At 50.0% G+C, this 22,494-nt stretch overlaps 1 protein-coding gene across 2 annotated transcripts in view; it reads left to right on the top strand.

The window, feature by feature from the left end:
- Window positions 1–17,288, top strand: part of RBM6 (RNA binding motif protein 6) — a 57,521-nt gene extending 40,233 nt beyond the window's left edge. For both annotated transcript variants that reach the window (XM_071439956.1, XM_071439955.1), the window contains exons 7-23: window positions 698–772; window positions 2,354–2,414; window positions 3,876–3,944; window positions 5,031–5,282; window positions 5,776–5,936; window positions 6,792–6,889; window positions 7,373–7,415; window positions 8,008–8,068; window positions 9,009–9,100; window positions 9,793–9,945; window positions 10,828–10,917; window positions 11,595–11,684; window positions 12,334–12,606; window positions 13,170–13,244; window positions 13,848–13,945; window positions 15,172–15,283; window positions 16,990–17,288. In XM_071439956.1, coding sequence (XP_071296057.1) covers window positions 698–772; window positions 2,354–2,414; window positions 3,876–3,944; window positions 5,031–5,282; window positions 5,776–5,936; window positions 6,792–6,889; window positions 7,373–7,415; window positions 8,008–8,068; window positions 9,009–9,100; window positions 9,793–9,945; window positions 10,828–10,917; window positions 11,595–11,684; window positions 12,334–12,606; window positions 13,170–13,244; window positions 13,848–13,945; window positions 15,172–15,283; window positions 16,990–17,115 — 1,929 coding nt within the window. In that variant the 3' untranslated portion in view covers window positions 17,116–17,288. The remainder of the gene's footprint in view (window positions 1–697; window positions 773–2,353; window positions 2,415–3,875; window positions 3,945–5,030; window positions 5,283–5,775; window positions 5,937–6,791; window positions 6,890–7,372; window positions 7,416–8,007; window positions 8,069–9,008; window positions 9,101–9,792; window positions 9,946–10,827; window positions 10,918–11,594; window positions 11,685–12,333; window positions 12,607–13,169; window positions 13,245–13,847; window positions 13,946–15,171; window positions 15,284–16,989) is intronic.
- The last annotated feature ends 5,206 nt before the right edge of the window (window positions 17,289–22,494 follow it).

Genomic DNA, 22,494 nt, shown 5'->3' with positions numbered 1-22,494 from the left:
TTTTATCTGCATTTCAGCAGAGCTTGTGGGTGTGTTGGCACATCTCCAAAGCACCACTTGAGGATCTGGAAGCAGTGTATCTGTGGGCAGTGGAGGCCCTCGGGTGTTGCTGCTCAGGTGCTCGAGGCCAGCCTCAGCAGGGAAAAGGGCTGGCTGCAGGGCACTGGCTCTGCTGACTGCAGGGCCAGCAGCACATTTCTGGTGTATTTCTCTGAAGAAAAGCCATGGTTTCATGACTGGCATGAAGACTAACCCAAGTATGGAAATTCTCTCACCTGAGAGGATTTTTCCACACATTCCTCCTTGAGTAGCTGCCTTGAGGCCAGCCTGGTGGTGGCTGGCATGAGGGAATCTGTCCAGCTGCCCCTTGCCAGCAGCTGGACTAAAGCAGCTTACAGCAGTTTCCCACTCTAGCTACTTGTCTCTGCTCTTCCTGGGAGGTGGCAAGGCCTCTCCTGCCTGCCTCCTCTGGAGCTAGCTACCACAGCCTTGCAGCCCCATGCTAGAGCAGGGCACAGGCTGTTTCCCTCCCACTTCCATGGCAAAGCTCCAGCTAACTGAACTGGGAGACTTTCTCCCCCTTTCACCCTGTTTCACTTGCAAAACCTTTAGGAACCAGAGCTTTCACCCCTTTCTTTGCCTCTGAGTAACCTGTGTGTGCTGGGCATGTTGGTCATTCACCCCCTTGTCTCAACAGGGAACTCTTACCATCGGTGGCAAGGAGGTGACCCTTGAATACACTCCCTGCCCAGAGTTCTGGCGCTGCAAACGTGTGAGTATGTGCTCAGAGCTGCCTTCTGCTTCTCCTGCTGGCACTCCTGGCAGTGGCAGCTCAGAGGAGTCTTGGATATTTGCTCGGTGGCCAAAGTCCCTCAGAGTAATTAATACCTGCCCTGAAGCTCTTGCCCCTTCTAAACTGTGTTTTTGCCTACCTTGTTTTAGGTCTCCCCTCTGCAGGCATGTTGCTGTGGTGCAGGTAGCCAGATTTTTTATGCACGGAGCAGCCTTGTTCCTATTCAGTGGTTCCTTTTTAAAATGTAGGGAAAATAGCGTGTGGATCCTTACTCCTTAAAAACCACAATGAGACAGTGGTTTTGCCAGCCAGAATGGAACAGGCTTTGCTCTGGTTCATGTGTGTAACCACCCCTCTGCCTCACACAGGAACCTGTGGTCTAGCTGTGGCTGTGGTCAGTGCAGCAGGGAAGGAAGCAGGGAAATGGATCCAAGTCTAGGCAGCATGAGCCAAGTTTAGTTCATGCTGGAACTGGTCCATTTCTGGGAAAGCACCATTGCCCAAGGGTCAGTTTGTTCCTGTGCCCTCCCCGAGGTTCTCCTAGTACAGGAACTTGTGGCTGCAGCAGGCTGGAGGTGATTGCTGGAGAAAGGACAGGATTGTTGCCTGCATTCCCACTGACTACAGGCTGAGAGTTTGCAGCAGGACTTGAAAGGATTGGTTCTAATTAGAGTCCCATCTTGTCCACTGGATCACCCTGGGCTACAGAGACCCTCATCCAGCTGGATGGATGCACTCAGCTGCAAGCAGAGCTGTTGCTCTGTGCCTCATCTCTGCTTGCAGTGCTTGGAGGTGGAGACACAAGTTTCAAGCAGTGGTTTCAAACAGCTCTCAGTGCACTGAGGTGGCTGCACTGTATGTCCCCACTGTTGCTGTGGGGACATACAGTGGCTACACCAGGACCTGAACGAGCTTTCTTGTGCCCTAGAGCATCCACAAGGCTTCAGTCATAGGAAGAAATTGCTATGAAACAAAAGCAATGCATTTGCCAAGAGCTTAAGGAGGAAGTCAGGGGTGCTGTGTTTGGAGAGAGCTGTGAAATTGGGACAATTGGCTCTCCCCACAGGGGCTCTAGGTGGGATAACCATCCAAGCCTGTACAGCTCTGCCTCTTGGTTAGCAGACACCTCATTATTAACTCTCCAAATTACATCAGTACCTACAGTTCAGCTCAGATTGGGACTTCAGCACTGCTTGAGGGGTGAATTCAGGTTAGAGAATGCCAAGGTAACTTTGGACCCTTAGAATCAACATTGTGCCTAGCAGGGAATGTTTGATCCAGCATCACTTGAGAGGGGGAAGAGTTCCATCTCAAGGACTAGTGAATAAATGTGTGCTCCATAGTTGTGTGAAAGCCCTGTTCCCAAGGCAAACCCAGCTGTGAGTCATATGAGCATGTACCTACAATTCCAGCAAAGGCCCCTGCTGCCATTCCCCATCACTGTAACTTTTCATGGCTGTTACTTTCTGAAAGCACGCTGCAGAGTCTGGAATTCTGGAGCAGGTTGTACCCACTGCCTTCAAAACACGACTTCCTCATGCTGTCCATCTTCCATTGCAGTGTAAGGTGTCTACTGTGGGCTACAGATCTTCCTGTTCCTATTGCAAGCTCCCAAGAGATGGTGAGTATATCTGGTCCCCTGAGCTTGGTCGGTTAAAAGTTTCATCTAACCTGACAAGTAAGTTTCTCTTCTGGTTTCCCATGGCATCCCTGTTGGTGGACTAGCTGAGCACTGTGTGGGAGGATTGTTAGTTTTGCTTCATTTAGACCCTTTTTGCCTGTCCACACTAAAAATGTTACATGCAATGGGTTGCTGTCAGGTTCTCTGCAGCTGTGAGGCTTGGTGGAGAAGTGTTTTACTGCCCACAGCCTTTCCCTCCTACTGTCTGGTATTGTCCTTTCATCCAGGGGGTCATAGTTGTGTGTCCTTTGGCACTGTGAGCTGGCACTGCTCTCTGTAGGTGAGATGGCTTCCCCTCAACCCTCCTTCCTTGGGACGTGCAGCTGCATGGTTTTAGTGGCATTCAGAGACTCAGATTTGCCTCACTTTTGAGACTCTCAGATTAGGATCACAGAATCATGGAATCATTAAGGTTGGAAAGACCTCTGGAATCATGTCCACCCATTAACCCATCATTGCCAAGCCCACCACTAACCCATGTCTCTAAGCACCACACCTACACATTTTTTGAACACTTCCAGAGATGGTAATTCTATCACTTCCCAGGGTAGCCTGTTCCAATGCTTGACCACCCTTTTGGTCAAGGAATTTTCTCTTATATCTAATCTAAAAACCTCCCCCAGAGCAACTTGAGACCATTTCCATTTGTCCTATCCCTTGTTCTTAAGAGAGGAGATTAGAGGTTAATCCAGGACTGGAATTGCTGAACTCACCTTGCTGGCTGTAAAAAATGTATGAGAGGAGTTCTCCAGGAGCTTCTCCTCACCCCACCAACACCTCTGATTTCTGGGGTGGGAAGGCATAAGAGCCAAAACACACTTCCATGAGGAACTGATTTCTTTGGGATGATGGCTGTGCCTACCATCACCATCCCTGGGTGCAGTACCAGGGGCTGCAGTGCCATGAGTGAATCCTCCACCCTCCTCTGGCACTGCCTGCCATTCCAGCCACTGTGCAAGCCCTGACTCTTATCCTTGAGCAGACTTCCATGTACTGCACTCCTGCCCCAGGCAGAAGGGCAGTTCATCCACTGCTGATGCACCGATCTCTGTTTACTGAAGCCCTGTCCCTGTGGTTGTGTTTTCCATGCTCTGTGGCTCCTCCATCAGTGTTGTGACGGCAAAATTCACACAGCTGGCCCAGCATAGCTGTGGGTTGTAATGAAACTGCCCAGGAGCAAATTAAACAGAGCCTTTAACCTGCTGTGAAGACAGATTGTGGTGAATGCTTCCTACTGGCCTGCTTTTCTTGGGAAAGGGTGCAATAAGATAACGTCTCTATGACTGGGTGAAACAAAGCCACTCTCTAGGCATCTGCAGTGGTTACTGCAGCTTTGTATGAGTTCTGGCATGCTTTGTGACTGATGGGTGTGAAGTGGACTGAAGTGTGCCTCTCTTACAGGGAGCAGAGCAGGCCCAGAGTCCAGAGGTGGTGCTGAGGGAGAGGACACGTCGGCTGAGCAAGAATTCAGTAAGAGTTGCCCTCCTCATCTCTAGGGTTGTGCTCATGGCTGTGATTGGCACGGGCGGTTTTCACAGCTGCAGGTGCAAACTGGTTTCATGTGCAAATTTTGCATGAGGTTCTGTAGCCAAAACTCTGCACTCTACAAACTGGAGACAAATGAGTACAAGCCTGTCCAAGGTGAGCTGTGCTGGCAGCCAAGCAAGGCACTGTGCAGCTTTCCCAACAGTTGTGTGTTCTGCCATGCCGCCCACTGCCCAAACAGAAGGAGAGCAGGGACTGACTCTCAGGGACATTAAAGAGGGAAGCTTCACTCTGCCATGTCTTGCACCCTCATTTGCTTCTCTTTGTGGGAAGAGGCTTCAGCAGCAGGTGCTGGGCTGGTGGTATCCGCCTTTGCAGCCTCACAGATCTGGCTTCCCTTTCCAGCAGCGTTGGAAGCTCAGGTAGAGATCTCTTTTGCAGTGAAGCCAGACCATTCAGAGGCCTTCAAGCACAGAAACTTGTTGGGATTGTGTTCTCTGAATGGTATAGCTAGGCTGGGGGTGCAGGGTGTTCCCACATTGTTCCTGCCTCAGCTGTGGTCAGTAGGCACCTGATACAATCTGTCACTGTATTATGGATGTGTTTGACTCAGTGGTCTCAGGGGGGTCTGAACCCAGTTTTCCTCTAGCATATAAACAGGGTGACAGTTACTAATTGATATTGTTTGGCTATGGATGATCAGGAGTACATCATGGACAGTAAGGATATCACTGCCATCGAGGTTGTCCTGGATGTGGAAGGAATGTATCTAAATCCATCCTTGATTCTCGTTTGTTCAGGCAAGAGCTAATCCTAAAAGGAGGCCAAAAAGCCTCTTGTCTCTGACTAGAAAAGTCCTGTAAAGCAGCCCAACACAAAACAAGGCAATGGAAGGATGATGGTACCTGAACAAACCTTGTGTCTGCCAAATGTTAAAACAGTGGGTATGCAACAGGCAGTACAGCTTGACCTTTTATAAGGAGCACTACTGCAAGGGCCAGAAAATAGGAGAAAAAAAATACCTGCTGAAACAATCTTATGTGAAACCAGTTCATTTCTCCTCTCTAATAGCAGAGACAAAGCTTGAAACACCTGAGCAAGAATTGTCAGGTCAACCAGGATCTCCAAAGCAGTCTCTCCAGCCCTCAGTTCCTGCTCCACAGCAGGAATGTCAGCCTCAGGAACAGGAGCCGAGGAAGAGAGATGAAGGGAGAGAGCATCGGCCCTCACAGGAGAAGAGAAGGGACATGGACCGGCACCAGGAGCCGCCCTCTCAGAGGGAAGCAGAGGAAGCCACGCCACCAGATGGTGGAGGAAGCAGAAGTGAGTGACACAAAGACCAGTTTTGGATTCCTCTTGCTTGCACTCCATGAGGTCGTCTGCAGAAAGGGCAGCATTTCACTAAAACCTCTGGAGGCTATTTCTATGTTGTGCAAATCTGTGGCAGAGAGTAATGGAGGGCTGTCCAGCTCCAAAGGTGCTGACAAATTGCCTTTAGGAAAATTAATTCAGGCTGAGCTGGCTTAGGGTGGTGCAGTTAACTTAGCACAGCTTCAAAAGTCTTTTGGGCCAGCAGTTACCTTGGGCTGAGAAGGGGCCACTTTCTCCTTTCTTTTCTGGGAAGGAAAGGTTAGCAATTGGAGGTGGTAACTGGAGCATCTTGCAAAGTGGAGAGAAAAAAACAATGGCTTTGAGACTCGACTGCAAGGAGCTGTGCTCTTGCTTTGAGTGGTTTAGTCACAGTAAACTTGGTTCTAAATTATCTTTTTTTCACTGCTTTTTCTCCCTGGGCCACGTTCCTGGCCGTGTCTCTCAGCGATTATGCTGAAGCGAATCACTCGGTTCACCCCCCCCGAGGTGATCGTGGGGCTCCTGGCCCCGTACGTGCGGCTCTCCACGTCCAGCGTGCGCATCATGAAGAACAAGGCCGGGCGCATGGGGCAGACCTACGGCTTCATCGAGCTGGAATCTCATGCTGTAAGTACTTTCCTGCTTTCACCTGCTCCCTCTGTTGGCATCTGAGATCTCTAGAAGTAGAGAAACCACAGAAATGCAAGAAATCTCTGTACTTGTGAGGCTGCTGTGCTAGAGTGAGTCCTTTCTTCTGCTTGTCTGACCAGGTACAGGAATTTGACAGACTGAGGTCTGTCAAAGGACACTTTGGAAATGAGAAGCATTCCTGACATTATGGGCCTACTACCCTTAAGGCCTTTGGCTTTTCCTGTAGAAATAGTTCACTCCCTTTTCTTCTCAGCTGGTACAGCTGTTGTTCTCTGGCTTTAGGAGTCAAAGACTGATTGTTGTCACAAGCTGTGACACTGATTGAGTTTCTCACCTCAGTACATTTCTTTTTATACACTCTAAACTTGAACACTTCTTGCATAGGTATTTGCTTTGCAGAGAACTTGAATCCAATTGTTTTTGTTTGTAGAAGGCAAGAATCTCAATTAACAGACCCTCCCATGTTGGAGGGTTCACATTTTCTGTGTCTGGGTGGCTCCCAGGCTCCGCAGCTGTTCTTTGACGTTGGTCCAGAGAGTGTTTACCAAAACACTTTGGGGCAGCAGCAGCCACAGCGCTGCACTGTCTGGCAGCCCTAGGAGAATGTCGTCCCCAGCTGGCTGCTGTAAGCAGTCATAGGACAAGCAGAGAACCTCACATTGCATTTATCCCTTTTGTCACATCCTAAATACCCTTCACTGACACTTAGACTAATATTTACTGTTCTGTTTCTTGTTCTACTGAGCACAAAACATTCCTTTCTGGCAGACTTGATGTGTAAAATGTGCTGTTTCCTTCTCATGGAAAGGGACATTCTTTTTCCTTTTACAGGAGGCGCTGAGGTTGCTAAAGATACTGCAGAACCTGGATCCCCCCATCTGCATTGATGGGCGTACGTTGGAAGTGAATCTTGCTACAGGGAGGAGAAGGTACTGACAGATGAGGCAGTGGTGTTGTCCTTTATGTGCTGTACAGTGAGGCTGGAACTCTGTTGTCAGAGCAGGTGCTTTAAGTTTGGCATGGGAGTTAGCACAGATGTTCCTACAACCAAAAAATGTGTTGGAGAAGTGAAGGCATTGAAGCTTGAAGCAGCTTTGGTGATTGAGCAGAATGGGATTAGTGATCATAATGCATCTTGTTGTCCAGCCATCAAATCCCATTCTGCAGGAATTAGTGGGTTCAGCTTTTTTAAAAACATGTGGAGAGATTCATCTTTGCAGACACAGCAGAGTGGAGTCATATTTCTTGTGGAGACAGTGGTTTGCCAAGTCTGTCTCCTGGGATGGACACAGTCCAACATGTGGCCAGAAAATATGGTCTTTCTGCCTTTATTGGTCCTGCTGATCATTTTGAATATACTGAGGTTAGTGTAAAACCAAATTGCCATTAACTTGCAACCTTTATCTCAACAGGAATGACTATGGGGAGCACGGTGACAATTCCTACTATGGCCCGGTAGGTCTGCACAGCTTCCCTGCAGGTTGCTTAAAGGGAGGGAGCACTGGGGGGTGATGGGCCTGGCTCTGTTAGGCTTTTTCTCTTTGGGCTGCTGAAATACTGCAGAACATGTTTCACCATGTTTGAAGATGGGGTGATAATGCTCTAATGTACGCACTGCTGCTCTGCCCCTCATACTGATTATCACTGCATAGAAGTGCAAGTCAGTGCTGCTGGAGGAAGTTCTGGGCTGGGTTACTTGATGCCACACTTTACAGAGTGATTTCACTGATGACTGATCCCTTTAGTGTTTGTTACTGGACTACAGGACTCTTCCATACCCTGGATGGGCTGAAGGCCTCCATACAGATTGCTATGAGCACCTCTCATGGAAGCTGCAGAGATCTCGTGCTTTGTGACACTGTCCGTGTCAGACACTGCTGACATCTACAGACACTGCTCTGGAGATGAAAAGCTATGTCTGCTTGTGCTCTGTTTAGGATGGCTAAATGAGCTCTTCTCCTGAACATTGGGCCTGTTAGAGGGAGGAGAAGCAATCTGATGTTTGTTAAAGAGTCTCTGATCTGTTTGTGTTGTTCACTTACTCCAGGGCAGAAGGGGCATGAGAGACAGGAGGGGTGGCGAATCACAGAGACGCACCAGAGCACAGTGTAAGTTAAACTCTGCTTCACTCCTACTGTGGAGACTTTTCTTCCTTAAAAGGGCACTGACATGTAGAAATCAGCCCAAAAATATTTTTAAAGGCTAAGAGTAGGTTTGTTTGCTACACCCACTTGTGAGTTCCTTTGCCAACTTTGTTTAGTCACATTTTCCTATCTGATGATGTGTTTCTCTCTATTCTCACTGTGCGAAACTACATGCAGATAAAGGAAACTTGCTGCCTATTTTTCCTTGTTGTGGAAAACTGATGAGATAAAATCAGCCTGGCAGTTACTAGAGAAGACAGAAGAAAATACATTTGATGCAGCAATGCCAGTAGCTGGAGGAGCACTCCTGATTGTTTTACTGATTTATATATAGCATTTCTGAGGTCTGTCAAAGGACACTTTGGAAATGAGAAGCATTCCTGACATTATGGGCCTACTACCCTTAAGGCCTTTGGCTTTTCCTGTAGAAATAGTTCACTCCCCTTTCTTCTCAGGAGCTTTCATGCACCAGTGGGGTGGAAGGGATGTGGGGGGTGTCATCACTTTAAACAGGATTGAGAGAGAACAGCTTTTCCTTGTTCACAGGAGTGGGTGGATGTAGATACTCATTACCCCATTCTTAGGGAAATTACTGAATTTCATGACCAAGTGTTGTGGTCTTGTGATCTCAGCGCAGCTCCTGTAAATTTGTTTTGATATGGAAGTTTTCCCAGAGTCCTAACCAGAATTGTGAAAACTTATCCCCCCTCTTACTCCTTAAAGAAAAGATTATGTAGGTCAAGGGATATGAAGATACTCATACCTCTCTTGCCAGGAGAAAAAAAGAATTCTTCCCCATTATTGATCCTTTCACCAGTGTAATGTTTGTTCGTGCTTTTGTCTTTGTAAAAGTTAAGTTCGGCTTTTGGAAGCCTGTGGTGCTAACTCCTGTCTCTCTCTTCAGCACCATCAGATGTGTCCACATACATTTATGATCCTGACACTGGGAATTACTATGATCCCATAGCTGGAACATACTATGACCCCAGAACTCAGGTGAGTGCATGGGAAGGAAGCTTTACATGCAATATGTTCTTACAGACTGCTCTTTTCTGGAGGGATTTTGCAGCCACATCCTGAAGACAAGCCAGTGTAGGGCAGTACAGAGGCAGCTTTGTGTTTTTCACTCTGTCTTCTGACCTGTGTGAAAGGGATGCATGTTGCAAAATATCAAATTAATGAGAGGCTAGGAACCCATTAGCTGTATGTTGAACCAGCTGTAGCCGCCTCTGGCCTCTGAAGCTCTGCCTTTGGAGAGTTTTTGTCTGCTTTAACTTGAGCAGACTTAGAGGCAGAGCATCACAGCTGAATTTTGCTGTAGACATGTGATATGTGACTGTCTGTAAGAAAGAATGGACAGCAGAGCTCTGTTTTCATCTGTGGTCTCTTTGCTACTCAACCCTAGCCAGCAATAGCTGTAAAGATGCCAAAAAAGAGCCATCAGCAGAGATTTTCTGGAAATATAATCTTGTTTTCATGATCCTGGGGATGTCCATGCTGTGGGAGAGCAGGGCAGTGCTCTGGTGACCTGGCTGTGCTGAGCTGTCTTCTCCCCTAGCAAAGTTCTGAAGCCTTTGCCCTCTGCAGTCCCTTCTTACTGTGCTGGTCTCCCCAGCTCAGCAAGGACAAGAAGCCCAGTAAGAAAACCTGCAGGGCTGGGCTAAGCCTGCTCCAAATGCCTCTTTCAGAGGGAAGTCACAATAGACCGGGAGCCCTCCCCACCCCCGACGGAGAGCAGGACGCGGCGGCACGGGAGCCAAGAGTGGACAAGTGACAGGAAGGAGCCACACAGCAGGGACAACAGGGACAAAAAGGACAAAGGGAAAAGTACTTCTGCTAAGGTAAGTCCCTCCAGGCATCAGAATGACCTGACACCAGGAAGCTGAAGGAAGAGGTTAGAAAGTAGAGAGTAATTAGAGGATTCCAAAAGGAAGGGACAGTGAGAGAAGACAGAGGGGTCAGCAGCTGGAAAGGAGCATGGTGGTTGTCCAGCCAGGGAGTAAGTTCTTGAAATTTTTCTCTCCTTACATTGAATCCAGGGCTTCTCGTCCCTTCCTTATGGTGAAGGATTCAGACACATCCAGGTAACTGAGATATGTTTCACTCATGCTGCTGAAAGCACCCAACTGTTGTAATAGACTACAAAAAACTGGCAGACACATTAAAACACACCCAGTCAGATGATGATGGATACTCAGCTCTCCCCTAACTGTAGTTCCTGGCCCCCCCAGTCCCAGGACAGTGTCCTTAACTGCTGTTCCCAGTCAGCAAATGCCAGTGTGGGAGCTGCTGGTTGAGAGTAGCTGCCTAAAGTGATGTTTGAGAACAGCTCAGGGCTGTGATAATGACAGGGCCTGAGGAATGCCAGGAGAGTTGCTGGAAGTGATTTAGCCACCAATGCAGAAACTTTGTGTTCTTCCTTGCCTCTTGGTCTGAATGTGCTGAGTGGAATGACCAGTACTGGCAGCTGGGTTGTAACTCTCCCTGAGGCTGGTGACAAGCCAGCCAAGCAGTCACCAGGTATGGTGGCTTTCAGGGACACTGACCTAGGAGAAGCATGGTCCTGTCTGAATGGAGGGTAAAAGCATCTCCTGTAGAAATCATTCTGTCATTTTTCCCACTTTCCTGTTTTCCATGGGTGCTCAGGAGTGGCTTCCTGGCTGTACTGTGCTCTCTGACACCTGTGTTATCACTGGCCTAATGCCCACTCTTGGATTTTTCAGAATGAGCCTGGAGAGGAGAGATTCTTTGCAGAAGATGTCTTCAAAAAGCCATTGCCTCCCTCTGTGAAGAAGGATGAGAGCACAGGCCTGGTAAGGTGTTACACTTGTCTTCCCTGGTCAAGTATGAGTAACTCATGAGCCACTAAATTGGAGCCTGTCCAGGGCTCCAGCCCAGTTCTCTGTAAAATGTGTGAAAGTGAAGCTTCATCCCAGCCTACTGTCTGTGCTGCTGAGCACACAGCTGAGTATCACAGGCTCATCCTGTGCAGTGCTGGCTGCAGTCTCTGGTGCCCTCTGTCCAGGATAAAGAGGATCCTGGAAGCCCCACCATGCTGGCTGAGCCTGGCCATATGTTGTGCCACAGTCACAGCAGAAAAAATCAGTGTTGTCTGGCAGTGGGGGTGGCTTTGTACGTGGTCTTCATGTCCTTTGTGCACACACAGAGGTGCTCAAATGTGACCTGGCCCTGCCCCACCTCCTTCACTGCTATGAGGCACAACTGGGACCACTGTCAGCATCACAGTGTAGCAGAGAATGAGAGTGGGGTGGGCTGAGACAGCATGGTGAGCTGCTCCAGCTGTCTCTGAAATCATGAGTATGGCTCCAGGGGAGCTCTGGATTCCCCAGAATGGGAATGTCTCCCACCAGAACCACAACTCATTTCTGCCAGCCACCTGGTTTCCTTGGGGGCCTGTTTGAGTGCTTAGATATTGTGTGCTCTGAGTCCATGCTATGGCAGTCTCAAGACCTGTTCTTGACTGTTTCAGACTGAGACTGGAGAGGAGAAGTTCTCTGCAGAAGATGTCTTTAAAAAGCCTTTACCTCCTTCTGCGAAAAAGGAAGAGAGTGCAGCCCCAGTAAGTATCTCCACAGGATTGTGTTTTGACCTGTGTGAGCCTGGATACCGTTCTAGGGAGGCTCAGCACAGCCTGGCTGCAACTGTGAGTGCCAGAGGTGCCAGAGATGTTTCTCGTGCCAGAGATGTTTCTCATGCCAGAGGAGGGTGTGCTGGGGATTGAAGGCAGCTTGTTTTTTAAGTCTGACCTTGTTTTGGGCTTCTAGCATGGGCACATTTGTTACCTGCATTTGAGCAGGACCTCACTCAGCCAGTCCTAAGGCAGAAAACTCTTCCAGCCACCTCCAGGCTGAGGAAGGCCAAATCTCGCTGATCTCCATTTCTAGAGGAAGTGAGTGACAGCAGCTCACTGCCAAACAGCCGCTGCCTCGGTTGGCTTCTTGTGCTCTCAGGTGCGTGGCAAGTTGGAAAAGCCTGGCACCAAGGCAAGGCCTGTCTAGAGAGCAGAAGGGCTTCCACACCATGGTGAGAAGGGAGAGAAGCCAGCCAGCTCCTCTCTGTTCCCTGCCTGTGCTGCTTGGAAACAACTCTCTGCCTCTTGGACTGGAACAGAGACAGGAGTCACGGGGAGATGGGTTGGGGAAGCAAAGCCCCACTGGCCTGGCAGGCTTGATGCTACAAACTGTCACACTTTTCTCCGCTTCCCTCAGCCCAAGGTGGTGAACCCTCTGATAGGACTGCTGGGAGAGTATGGAGGAGACAGTGACAATGAAGAGGAGGAGGAAGAGGAGGAGCAGTCCCAGGCTCAGTGGCTGCCGCCTCCCGCGCACCCACCGGCACCGCGCGAGGAGCAGGCACGGAAGGCCAAGGCCAGCGACGACAAACTGACTGACTGGAACAAGCTGGCCTGCCTGCTGTGCAGGAGGCAGTTTCCCAACAAGGAAGTGCTCATCAAGCACCAGCAGCTTTCCAACCTGCACAAGGTATGGGGAAGCTGGGGGCTGCCATTGGCTCAATGGCTTTGTGAGCTGCACGGAAAATGCAGTGGTTGGGTGGGAAGAGCTCTGCTGAAATTGACACAGCAGCAGGCAAAGTTCCCCCAAAGCTCTGTTCAAAGCATTGTGTGAACTGCTTGTTTCTGCCATGGGAGTGCTATAACATCAAGGTGTGACTTTATAAGCTGTAGTGGGATAGCTAAGGCTTGTGGAGAGTGGGGAGAGTGGGGTGCTGGCACACATGAGAGTGAGAGCAGTGGGAACTTGGCACGTGCACCCCCATGTTCTGTGCTGCCTTTGAGCTCTTGCTTTTAGAGAGCCAAGCTGCTCATGGGTTAAAATAGGACTGGTTGCCTTCCTTACTGCAGGGAGGAAGGGCTCCAGGCCTTTGTGGGGGAGCAGGTGGTGTGGGCTGCAAGAGAGGCTGCTGTGCCTGGTATAGTGCAGGTACAAGAGCATGCTGCTTTACCTGTGCTCCTTATGGGTGGAGCAGATGACCCTGACAGCTTGTGTTCTCTGCTTGACACTGCCTTCTGTCTTCCTCCTTCCAGCAAAACCTAGAGATTCACATGAAGATTAAACGATCTGAGCAAGAACTGGCGTATTTGGAGAAGAGAGAGCGTGAGGTGCGTCTGTGGTGGTGGGCAGGCAGCTGCTTGTGCTTCTGCCCTGGGGGGTGGTGATCCCAGGAGGACCCTCCACTTATGTTCCAGGTGTCAGCAGGCATCCACATAGGCACCAGGCATCAGATGCCTCCCAAAAGTGAACTGTGGGCTCACTCTGCACAGGGACCTGTAGGTAGTTCTGTGACTTCTAAGAGCAGATCTCTCTCCTCACAGAAGGGTCTGAGTGTGGTTTTGTTGTCCTGCAAGCCAGCACTGAGCCCTGGACTAAGTGGGACACAGATTTCCATCTAAAACTGATGGGGTGTATGGGCTGCTGCTGCCTGGCCAGGGACAGGAGAGCTGTAGCTGTCTATTGCTTGGAAGGTCATAGAGCTGCTCCTGGTGTGGTAGCTGTAAGGCTGCAGCAACAGGTCTGGGTCAGCCCAACAGATGGCATCTGAACAGAGCAAATGTACTGTGGGATGTGAGCATTCAGTGTTTGTGAGTCCCCAGGACAGCCTTCCAGCCAGCTGAGCATGAGAAGAGACCTGGGTGCAGAGCAGTCTCCTGCAGTGTTGGATCCTTCATAGCTCCTGTACTTACTTTGCCCTTTCTGTTGTGAAGGGGAGGCATAAAGACAAAGGAAATGACCGGAGAGAGAAATTCCAGCAGATGGATTCACCAGAGAGGAAACGACTCAGATATGACCGAGACTCAGAGAGGTAATGGCTGTTCTGGGTGCATCTCTTTGGGGGTGCTGATGCTGGGATGGGGTGTGTGCTGCTGGCAGACCAAGGCTGGGAATTGTCCAGTGGGGTAGGTCTGCAAAGTAACAGCCAGACAGACTGAGGCAGAGCTCTTCAAAGTGTGAGCCTCTTGTGCTGCAGGACACAGGGTGGGGCTGGGGTGGAAACAATGGTTTGGGACAGGGCAGAGAAAAGCTGCCTGGTGCTGGTGGGGTGAGATGGGGGTCTGAGTGTGTCTGGCTGGACACAGTGAATAGAACGCAGCCTGTTCCCATCCACCTCGTCCTTAAGGCACTTGCTGCCCTCCTGTCCTGGCATGTAGCCATTGAAAGAAAGAGCAAAGCTGTGTTTCATCTGTTCCCTGACTCAGAGGAACACTGGGAGCTGTTTCCATCTCGTTGGGAGTAGGTGGAGGAAAAGAGTGCGTGCTGTGTGAAGTTCCCGACAGGCCTGCCTGCTGTGAGCTCGCGTGTTCAGTGGGCTGGGGAGCGGCCAGCCATGTGTTGAGGATGGAACTGGTTATGTGCCTGTTTCTTCTGGCACGGCACCTCAGAGTGAGACCTGTCCTCTGTGTCTTGCAGTTTAAACATCCACATCTTCTCTTCCCTCTGTTTTCCTGGAATAGCTGTAGATAAACTAAAACAGTTTGTGCACAGTGTCACCAGCAGCCAGAAAGTAGAAATTGTCTCAAGGAAGAGTCTTTTATGCTGAGAGGTTTTCAAAACTGTGGCTTTTGGATAATGGTCTTGGATGAATAATGAGGTGGGAGAAAGAGTGTCCGAATCAACACTGCATCTGTTGAGCTCCATGACCACAGCACTGGGAGAAAGGAAAGATCTTACAGAGCAGCAGGGATTGGACTTCGCTTTCATGCTATTGCTAAGATTTTAATTAGGAAATACAAGCACAGAAGGCTCCTGGCTTGCTTACACTGTAAATATTTTGGAGTCTGAGCTCATTTCCTGTGCCCTGGTGTATTTCCCCCTGAGGTGGGACAAGAAATTGTGCAGTCAGAGGTGTATGAGCCCTGCACACAGAATCTGCCCGGGTGGTTTCCTTAGGCGGTGTGCTTCTGACAATAAACTTGGATATCCCTCATGAGAGACTGAAATGTCAATGAAGGTTCTATTAGCAGAATAAAAATCCCTGGTGTGTGTTTGAAGCATTGCAAGACTGGACAATTGCTTCTGGTTCTTTTGCAGTGACTATGACCCAAGGCTTGACAGTAACAACAAAGGGAACCGAATGGTGCAGTCTCCGGGCTGGAAGAAGGGCTTTGGCCACAACCAGCAGGGCACAGCATCACCAGTGGAGGTGAGTCTTCCCTGCCTTTCAGAGCACACCACTGTCCTGCAGCCCATAATGTTTCCCAGGACAGCTGGAGGGAGTTCAAGTCAGGCTGCAAATCTCAGCACCTGCTTGATGGAATAATATGTGTGCACTGATGAACTTTGCAGGCTGGGAGGGGCTGCAAGTATGTTGGCTGTAGAACAAGGTTAGAATTTATACGGATCTGGGGGTGTTGAAAATGGAGTAACAGTGAGCAGGAAGGGTATGAGCATCTCATTAGTACCTGCTCAAAGCCAGGCTGGGGTTTGAACAGGTCACCAGCTCGGTTCTCTGCAGTGATGTGAGCTGAGGAAAAAGATGAACTTCCCCTGGGGAGTTGTGAGCATAGCCAAAGCCACAGGGCCCAAGATGCTCTTTGTCTGCACTGCTTAGCACTTGTGAGGCTCTTGCTGCCATTGCAGACTCTGGACATCAGATGATAATACCAAGATATAGCACCTGACAAGGAGCAGAGGCCCATGGGCAAAGGATGTCAGGGACAGGCAGGGTCAGGTAGATCCTGCCTTCTGCAACAGGCTGGTCTCTCAGTGGATCTTTGTTTACTCCAGAGGATTTATCAGAGAGGCAGCCTGGGGCAGGGTCTGCTCTGCCTTGCCCAGGGCCACACAAGCAGTGCTGTGCTCTCTCTGGGGGCAGGTTTGGGGCTGGCCAGGTGCTGTGGTGTCCACAGCTCTCTGCTGAGGGACAGGCAGCTTGGAGCAGGGTTCACAGGGTGATGTTCAGCCTGCAGTCAAGTAGATCATTAAAGCAAATATTTGAGGCTTTGTGACGCATGTTTGCTTGAGCCCATATACATGAGGCAAGAGTCCCTCTTCAGTGCAGACACAGGAACTGGTCCCAGCTGCTGCTCAGTCCTCGTGGTGAGGTCCCTGTGCCCAGAACCAGCTCCAGCGCCACACTCTGGGAGGTCTGAGCTCCTGTCAGGGCTCTCCCTCTGGATGGGGAGCTGATGGCAGAGCACAGCCCTCCTACAGGTCATAGAAAGGCCAGAAGAAATGTGCTTGCCTTTCACCTCCAAGTCATGCTGGGCAAAGCCATGTGACCATGCCAGCCCCACACAACTCTGATCTCTTGGCCCAGCTGGTGAGGTCTCTGGTATTCAGGTAGGTTGGACTGAAAAGTCAGAGAAAATTCCAGCCTCAGGCCTGCTCTCCTGGGCTAACTCCAGGCAGGTATTGCTGAATAATTCAGCTGCTGGCTGCAGAAGCCAGTCCTTCAAAACTGGTTGAAATTCCAAGCAAGGTACCAGTGCCCATAGGAGCTCTGTTAGAGAGAACAGCTGAGCTTGTGCCAATGCAGGCAAACTGCAAACAGCTCCCCAGGAGCCCAGAGCTTTCCTTTGCTCGCGTTCAATCCTGGCTCACCCGTGGCTGCCGGCGCTGCCTCTTGGCTGCCCACCCTTGGCTGCCCACCCTTGGCTGCCCACTCCTCTGTCTGCTCCTCCATGGCTGTTCCCTGGGGTTTGATTCCCACTGGGCATTTGCTGGCTGCCTTTGTTGCCCACAAAGGCTCTGTAGTTTTTCCCAAAGAGCTTTAGGAGGAACACAGAGCGCTTGCTCTTCCTCCGCTCGTGGATCCACACAGGAGCAGTCAGCACTCCTGGAGCAGCCCAGGGAAGCTTTTTATTTATGGGAGTAGGAATCACTAACACAAGCTGTGTCTTTTTGCAGGCAGAAAACAGGAGGAAGGGCCCTGGGCTGGGGGCCCCAGGGAAGCCCCCCAAGAGGCAGTCCAACGAGACCTACCGTGACGCCGTCCGCAGGGTCATGTTTGCCCGCTATAAGGAACTTGAGTGAACGGTGGAGCAACCCCAGATCTGTCTCTCTCCATCTCCATCTTTTTCTGTGTCATGTTCTTTCGAAGGTTTGGTCTTCTTCTTTTTTTTTTGGTTTTTTTTTGGTTTTGTTTTTTGAATTGTTACAGGTTTTGCTGCTAGAATTTTTTTAATAAAACTGAAAATTTGTCAGTGCTTGTCTTGTGGCTGAAGTGGTGTGTTTTAAAAGCATGGTGCTTTGAAAGGTTCCCATTGTGTTTTGCTCGCTGCTGATGAGGTCACTGGGAGTTGCTGCTGTGGCAGTGGGACTGGAACAGGTTTGGTAGCTTGGAGACCCTACCAGTGGTGCCACTGTCCTGCAGCGTGTTCCCTGTCATCTGAGGGACAGATACCCCTGGTGCCATGTAGTCCTGTGTCTGGGTGGGAGCTGGGAGCAGGAGATGGCCCCAAGGCCCGGGAGGAATTCAGGAGCAGGAGTGATCTCTGTGGGATTCATCCTGCAACTGATGAGGTCAGTGGAGTTCATTAACTAGCAGGAGCTTAATGGCTGGAGGTGACCTCATTAGTGCTGGGCGTTCCACGTGTGGTGGGCTGGATCTGGTGGCAGTGTTGTGGGGGCACCCTCGTGGGGATATCGCCATGCTGGCCCAGGGTGTCAGGGGAACAGAGGAAAAGCCAGGGAGGTGCTGCTGGCCTGCTGTGGGGAGGTGTGGAGGCAGCTCCTGGGCAGGAATTTGTAGCAGGGGCAGTTTGACCAAAGCACAGGAAAGTCTGAGTGTGTGAGCAGAGCAGGGACAGGGGTGAGTGTGGCCTGCAGGGATAAGGATGATGCCAATGGCCCTGGCTGGTGGGAGCAGATCTTGTGCCTCATGGGGAGCTGGTGCCCACCACACCTTCCTGTTCATATGGCAGAGAGCAGGGCCTGACACTGCTTTCAGATGCTCCAAAGAAGGGAAAGCAGGAGATGTGGAAGCTGAAGACAGCAGGATTTGGAGGTGAAGAACCACCTGCAAGAGCTGACAACTTCCAAAGGCAGCAGAGCACCTGTCCAAGTTGTGTTCCTTGTCTCTGGCACAGGCAGTGCCAGAGGAGTGTGGTGGACTCCTTTGCAGTATTGTGGCCCCTGGTGCTGCACCCAGGGCTGGTGGAGGTGTGCATGGTGCTGGTGAGTGCATGGGGGCCTTCAGTCCTCCTGGGAGCCCCAGGCATGTCAGGGATGGGTGAGGAAGGTGATGGGCTCCTGGGGATGAACCCCCACTCAGGGAGAAATTGTGGTGGCATAACAAGGTGGTGCTGTCAAGTCTGGAAATTATCCATGCACAAAGGGGGAAGAAATATGACTGTGATGGGGCATCATTTTCAGGGAGGGAAGAGGGGAATCTGGGTGCAGACTGGTAGCTGGAGCTCAAGCCGTCCTGCACCTGGGTGTGTCAGACACCTGGGTGTGCCAAAAATGAGCACCCACACAACACCAAGACAGCCAGAGGGAGCCTTCACAGCTGCCAAATGTGAGAACTCATTAGCTGATTTTATTAATTTGCTAAGTGGGTACATGCATCTTAGTGAGAGCATGTTAACGACTGATAATACGTGATTAATTAGAAGATAATAAAGCAGATAAATGTAAGAGCAGCTTCCCTTGGACAGATGGACCACACTAAATAATGTGTGTTCCTTGGCTTAGTCGTGTGCTTGCTTGCTTCTAATCTGTGATGTGCATGTCTGAAAGGAGAAGCAACACAACACTTTCCTTGCAGGCCCATTGCCAGGGCTTAAGTCGGGAACAGAAGAGGAGCAGGAACAGACTGCTGTGAAAATGAGAAAAAAAGTAATTAAAAATATCTACTTGCAGAATGTATCCGTCTCCAATCGAGAGAAATCCTTTTTCTGTCTGTGGTGGTGGATATACCTCCCATTATTTGCATTAATCATAGAAATACTTGGTGTGTTTGCTTCTACTATTTTGATGATCATAGTAAATGTTTATGGGAAATCAGGAATATTGTTTGTGTCATAAAAGGTCAGAGCAACACAGTGCTATTCCCACAGGTGTGGGATTCCTGGGGATGTGCTGTGTGTGGCTTGGGAACACCTGAGCTGTAGGAAGTATTCTGGTGCTAGCCCATGGAAAATCAAGGTATCCCCTGGATAGATACTGACTTAATTCCTGGAAATTCCACTTCCCCAGGTTAATCCAGAGTGAGCTCCAGTGTATTCCCTTGAAGATGTGTGTGTATAATGACTGTACACACATCTCTCCATAGGCATGGCATCCACCCATGCTGTGCATCTGCAGGGGGATATCCAGGGTTAGGGGACATGGAGCCCTCCTCTGGGGCTGGTTGAGGTGACTGGAACGAGGTTCTTCACAAACTGGAGCAGACAAATAGAGTGAGAAGCTAAAAGCATTACAAAGAAGCACCAAACCAGAAAACATCATGTTCTCTTGGGAAAAACAGCAGCGTAGTTGGTGATGCAGAAAGCCCAACTATTTATCCTTGGTGCAGTGGTTTTGATGTCTTTAATATTTTTCAAAGGATGGTGACCCAAAGCCATGGCTGAATTGCAGCTACCTTTACATCTTATAACTCTTTTGCTTTTATTTCAGAGATTACTCACCACACAGCTTCTGCTGTGGCTGTGCTCAGCACATTGCCTTGTGTGCCATCCTGTGGTGATGGGTATGGCTCAAGTTACAATTTATTTTTATTTTTGGAAGGTCCTAATAAGAGGATTGGAACAACTCACAGGGTAAGTCCTGTGGGCAGTTGCTTGGTGTGCAGATGTTAGACACAGGAGGAGGACTGGGGTGACCCATGACCAGCACTAAGGTTGGGGTGAATGGAACTGTGTGTACAAAAAGCCCAGGGAGAAAAGGCAGAACAAGGGGGTTAAAGGGATTATTTCATTTAAAGGGAACAGGCAACAGGAGCTTTGGACTGTGAGTGGAACCAAAGGAGAGGTTAAATCCATAATTTAGAGGGTTGGAGGCACTTCTGCCTTGACCCCTGCCCAAGGGAGTGTTGATCTCTCAGATCTATCAGTCACACAGGTTGGGATGCAGGAGGCTACTTCAGACATCTGAGAGGTTCTGGAGCAAGAGCTTCTTTTTTCCACTCTTTTCCAATGTAAAGCAAGTAGATAGTCTTAGATTTCCAATATTTATTCATATTAATACTGATACAGCTGTGACTCAGGCCCTTTTCAGTGAAACATATTTATGTAAAGAGCTGGAGCTGTGCTTTGTAAATAGAAAAACAACAGTAAGTTGGGCTGAGGGAAGTGTTTGTAAAAGGGAAGGAGAGAAGCCAGGGAATGCACTTCCCTCTGCAGCAGTGACCTGCCTCAGGGAGAGGGGCGTGCTGGAAGGAGGACAAGGCTGGGGTCACCCCTCAGATACCAGATGAATATGATGAACAGTTTTGTTCATTTCATGTTTTAAGACTTGAGAAACAGGAGTTCAATGTTCAGAGGAGGTTGTTGCTCAAATCATGCCCTCGTTTTAATGTAGGTTTTCCATTTCCTTATTTATCCATATCCATACAAAGACCATTCTGTTCTTTGTTCCTCTACTGGGGACATTAATGCTTTCAAATGTCACCAAGTATAATCTTTGTGAAGCTGCACTTTAATGGACTTCCTTCTGGTAGCACAAAGCTTCAAAGGAAGATGAATGACACTACAGTCAGTCACACAGTGCCCAGAATATCTGGGATAAGCATGGACACAATTGTCCAAGCTTCATGTGGATTTTTCTCGCCAGCACATTTTGAATGGGTTGTGGTTTGGTCAAACTACTGCTGGTGGGTGTGTGGGTCTGTGCTGCTCTGCCCTTTCTGCAGCCTGAGGGAGGCCAGTCCTGTCCAGCTGTTAAAGCACCTCTTTCCCTGTGGAGTGCTTGGGAGTGCTGTGAGGAAGCTGGGACTGTGAGCATTGCCCCCCAGGGACAGAGTCCCCTGTCCCACACAATGGAAGGATGGGCTGGTCCAGAAAAGGCAGAGGGCTGGATAACAGCTTGGAGCTCAGCCTGGAGCTGCCCCAGCCACCAGCCCCAGGCACTGCTGCTGCTGCAGACACCCAGTGAGCATCTCCCACCCAGCACATCCCTCTGCCCACCGACAGCAGGATCCCACACTGCCCCACGCTGGGCTCCATCACCAGGGAAGGAGAGGATCAGCCTGTGGAGCTGAGCACCTGTGGTGGGGTGGTTTGGACTAAGGGGGAGCAGCAGGAGCAGGGTCACCCCAGCTTGTCACAACAAGCTGGCAGCAAAGCTGCCTGTACCTCCTGTCCAAGATCCATCCATGACCTGGGGCTGCCCGCCTCAGCCTGAATCTGGCCAGGAGAGAAGGCTGGAGCTGCAGCACAGCTTGAGAGAGGGCTGACAGCACTGACCTAGCCTTAAACGGAGCTCCCAGTCCAGTGGGCAGCAGGTGGGTGCATGGGGGCTCATCTGAGGACATTTGGTGTCCTCAGGGCCTCAGCAGAGTCTTGGTAACTCCCTTGGGTCCTTCTGTTTCTGAGGTGTAGGAGAGGGGCCAAGCAGCTCTTGCACAGACAGGAAAGTCCCTTTTCACCAAAGTTCTGTTGGGCTGTGCCTGATCCATTAATTCGGCTCTGGGGTGCACTTCTGAAATCCATCTCACAACTTCCCCCACTTTTGGATTGTGTCCTGGAGCAGCTCAGGAGAGGCCTGGCTTGGGCCAGTATCAACCAGATTCCTTTCAGATGAAACCAAACCCAATATGCTCCAGGAATGCACCTCATGCTCCCCAGCCACTGATGGGCGTTCAGGCTGCAGGATCAGCCCAGCGCCTGTCTGGAGCTAAAAAACACCTTGTAAATCACAGAACCATTTAGATTGGAAAAGACCTCTAAGATCACTGAGCCCAGCTGTTAGCACTGCCAAGCCCATCACTAAACCATGTCCCCAAGTGCCACTTCTACACGATTTTTAAATCCCTCCAGGGATGGCGACTCCACCACTTCCCTGAAGAGCCTGTTGAAATGCTTGACAATCCTTTCAGTGAAGAAATTTTTCTTAATATCCCATCTAAACCTTCTCTGGCAAAACTTGAGGCCATTTCCTCTTGTCCTATCCTCTTGTCCTGATTAAACCACAACACATTTGTTGTCTGGGGGAAGAGCCTGAACACCACCCCCCCGCCCCAGCTCCACCCTGCTGCCAGGGAGTTGTAGAGAGCAGTAAGGACTCCTTGTAGCCCCTTTGCCTCAGGCTGAACCCCCCAGTTGCCCCATCCCCTCCTCATCAGACTAAGCCCTCAGCTCCATTGCTCTTCTCCCCTTCTCTGGACATTCTCCAGCACCTCAATGTCCTTCTTGTAGTGAAGGGCCCAAAACTGAACACAGGATTCAAGGGGAAATCCGTAGTTAATACATC

This window comes from Agelaius tricolor, unplaced genomic scaffold, assembly GCF_023055355.1.
Source record: "Agelaius tricolor isolate 1412-34295 unplaced genomic scaffold, bAgeTri1.0.p SCAF_14, whole genome shotgun sequence".
NCBI classification, from domain to species: Eukaryota; Metazoa; Chordata; class Aves; order Passeriformes; family Icteridae; genus Agelaius; species Agelaius tricolor.
Note: the sequence above shows the minus strand (reverse complement) of the source record. Positions and strands in the feature narration are given on the sequence as shown.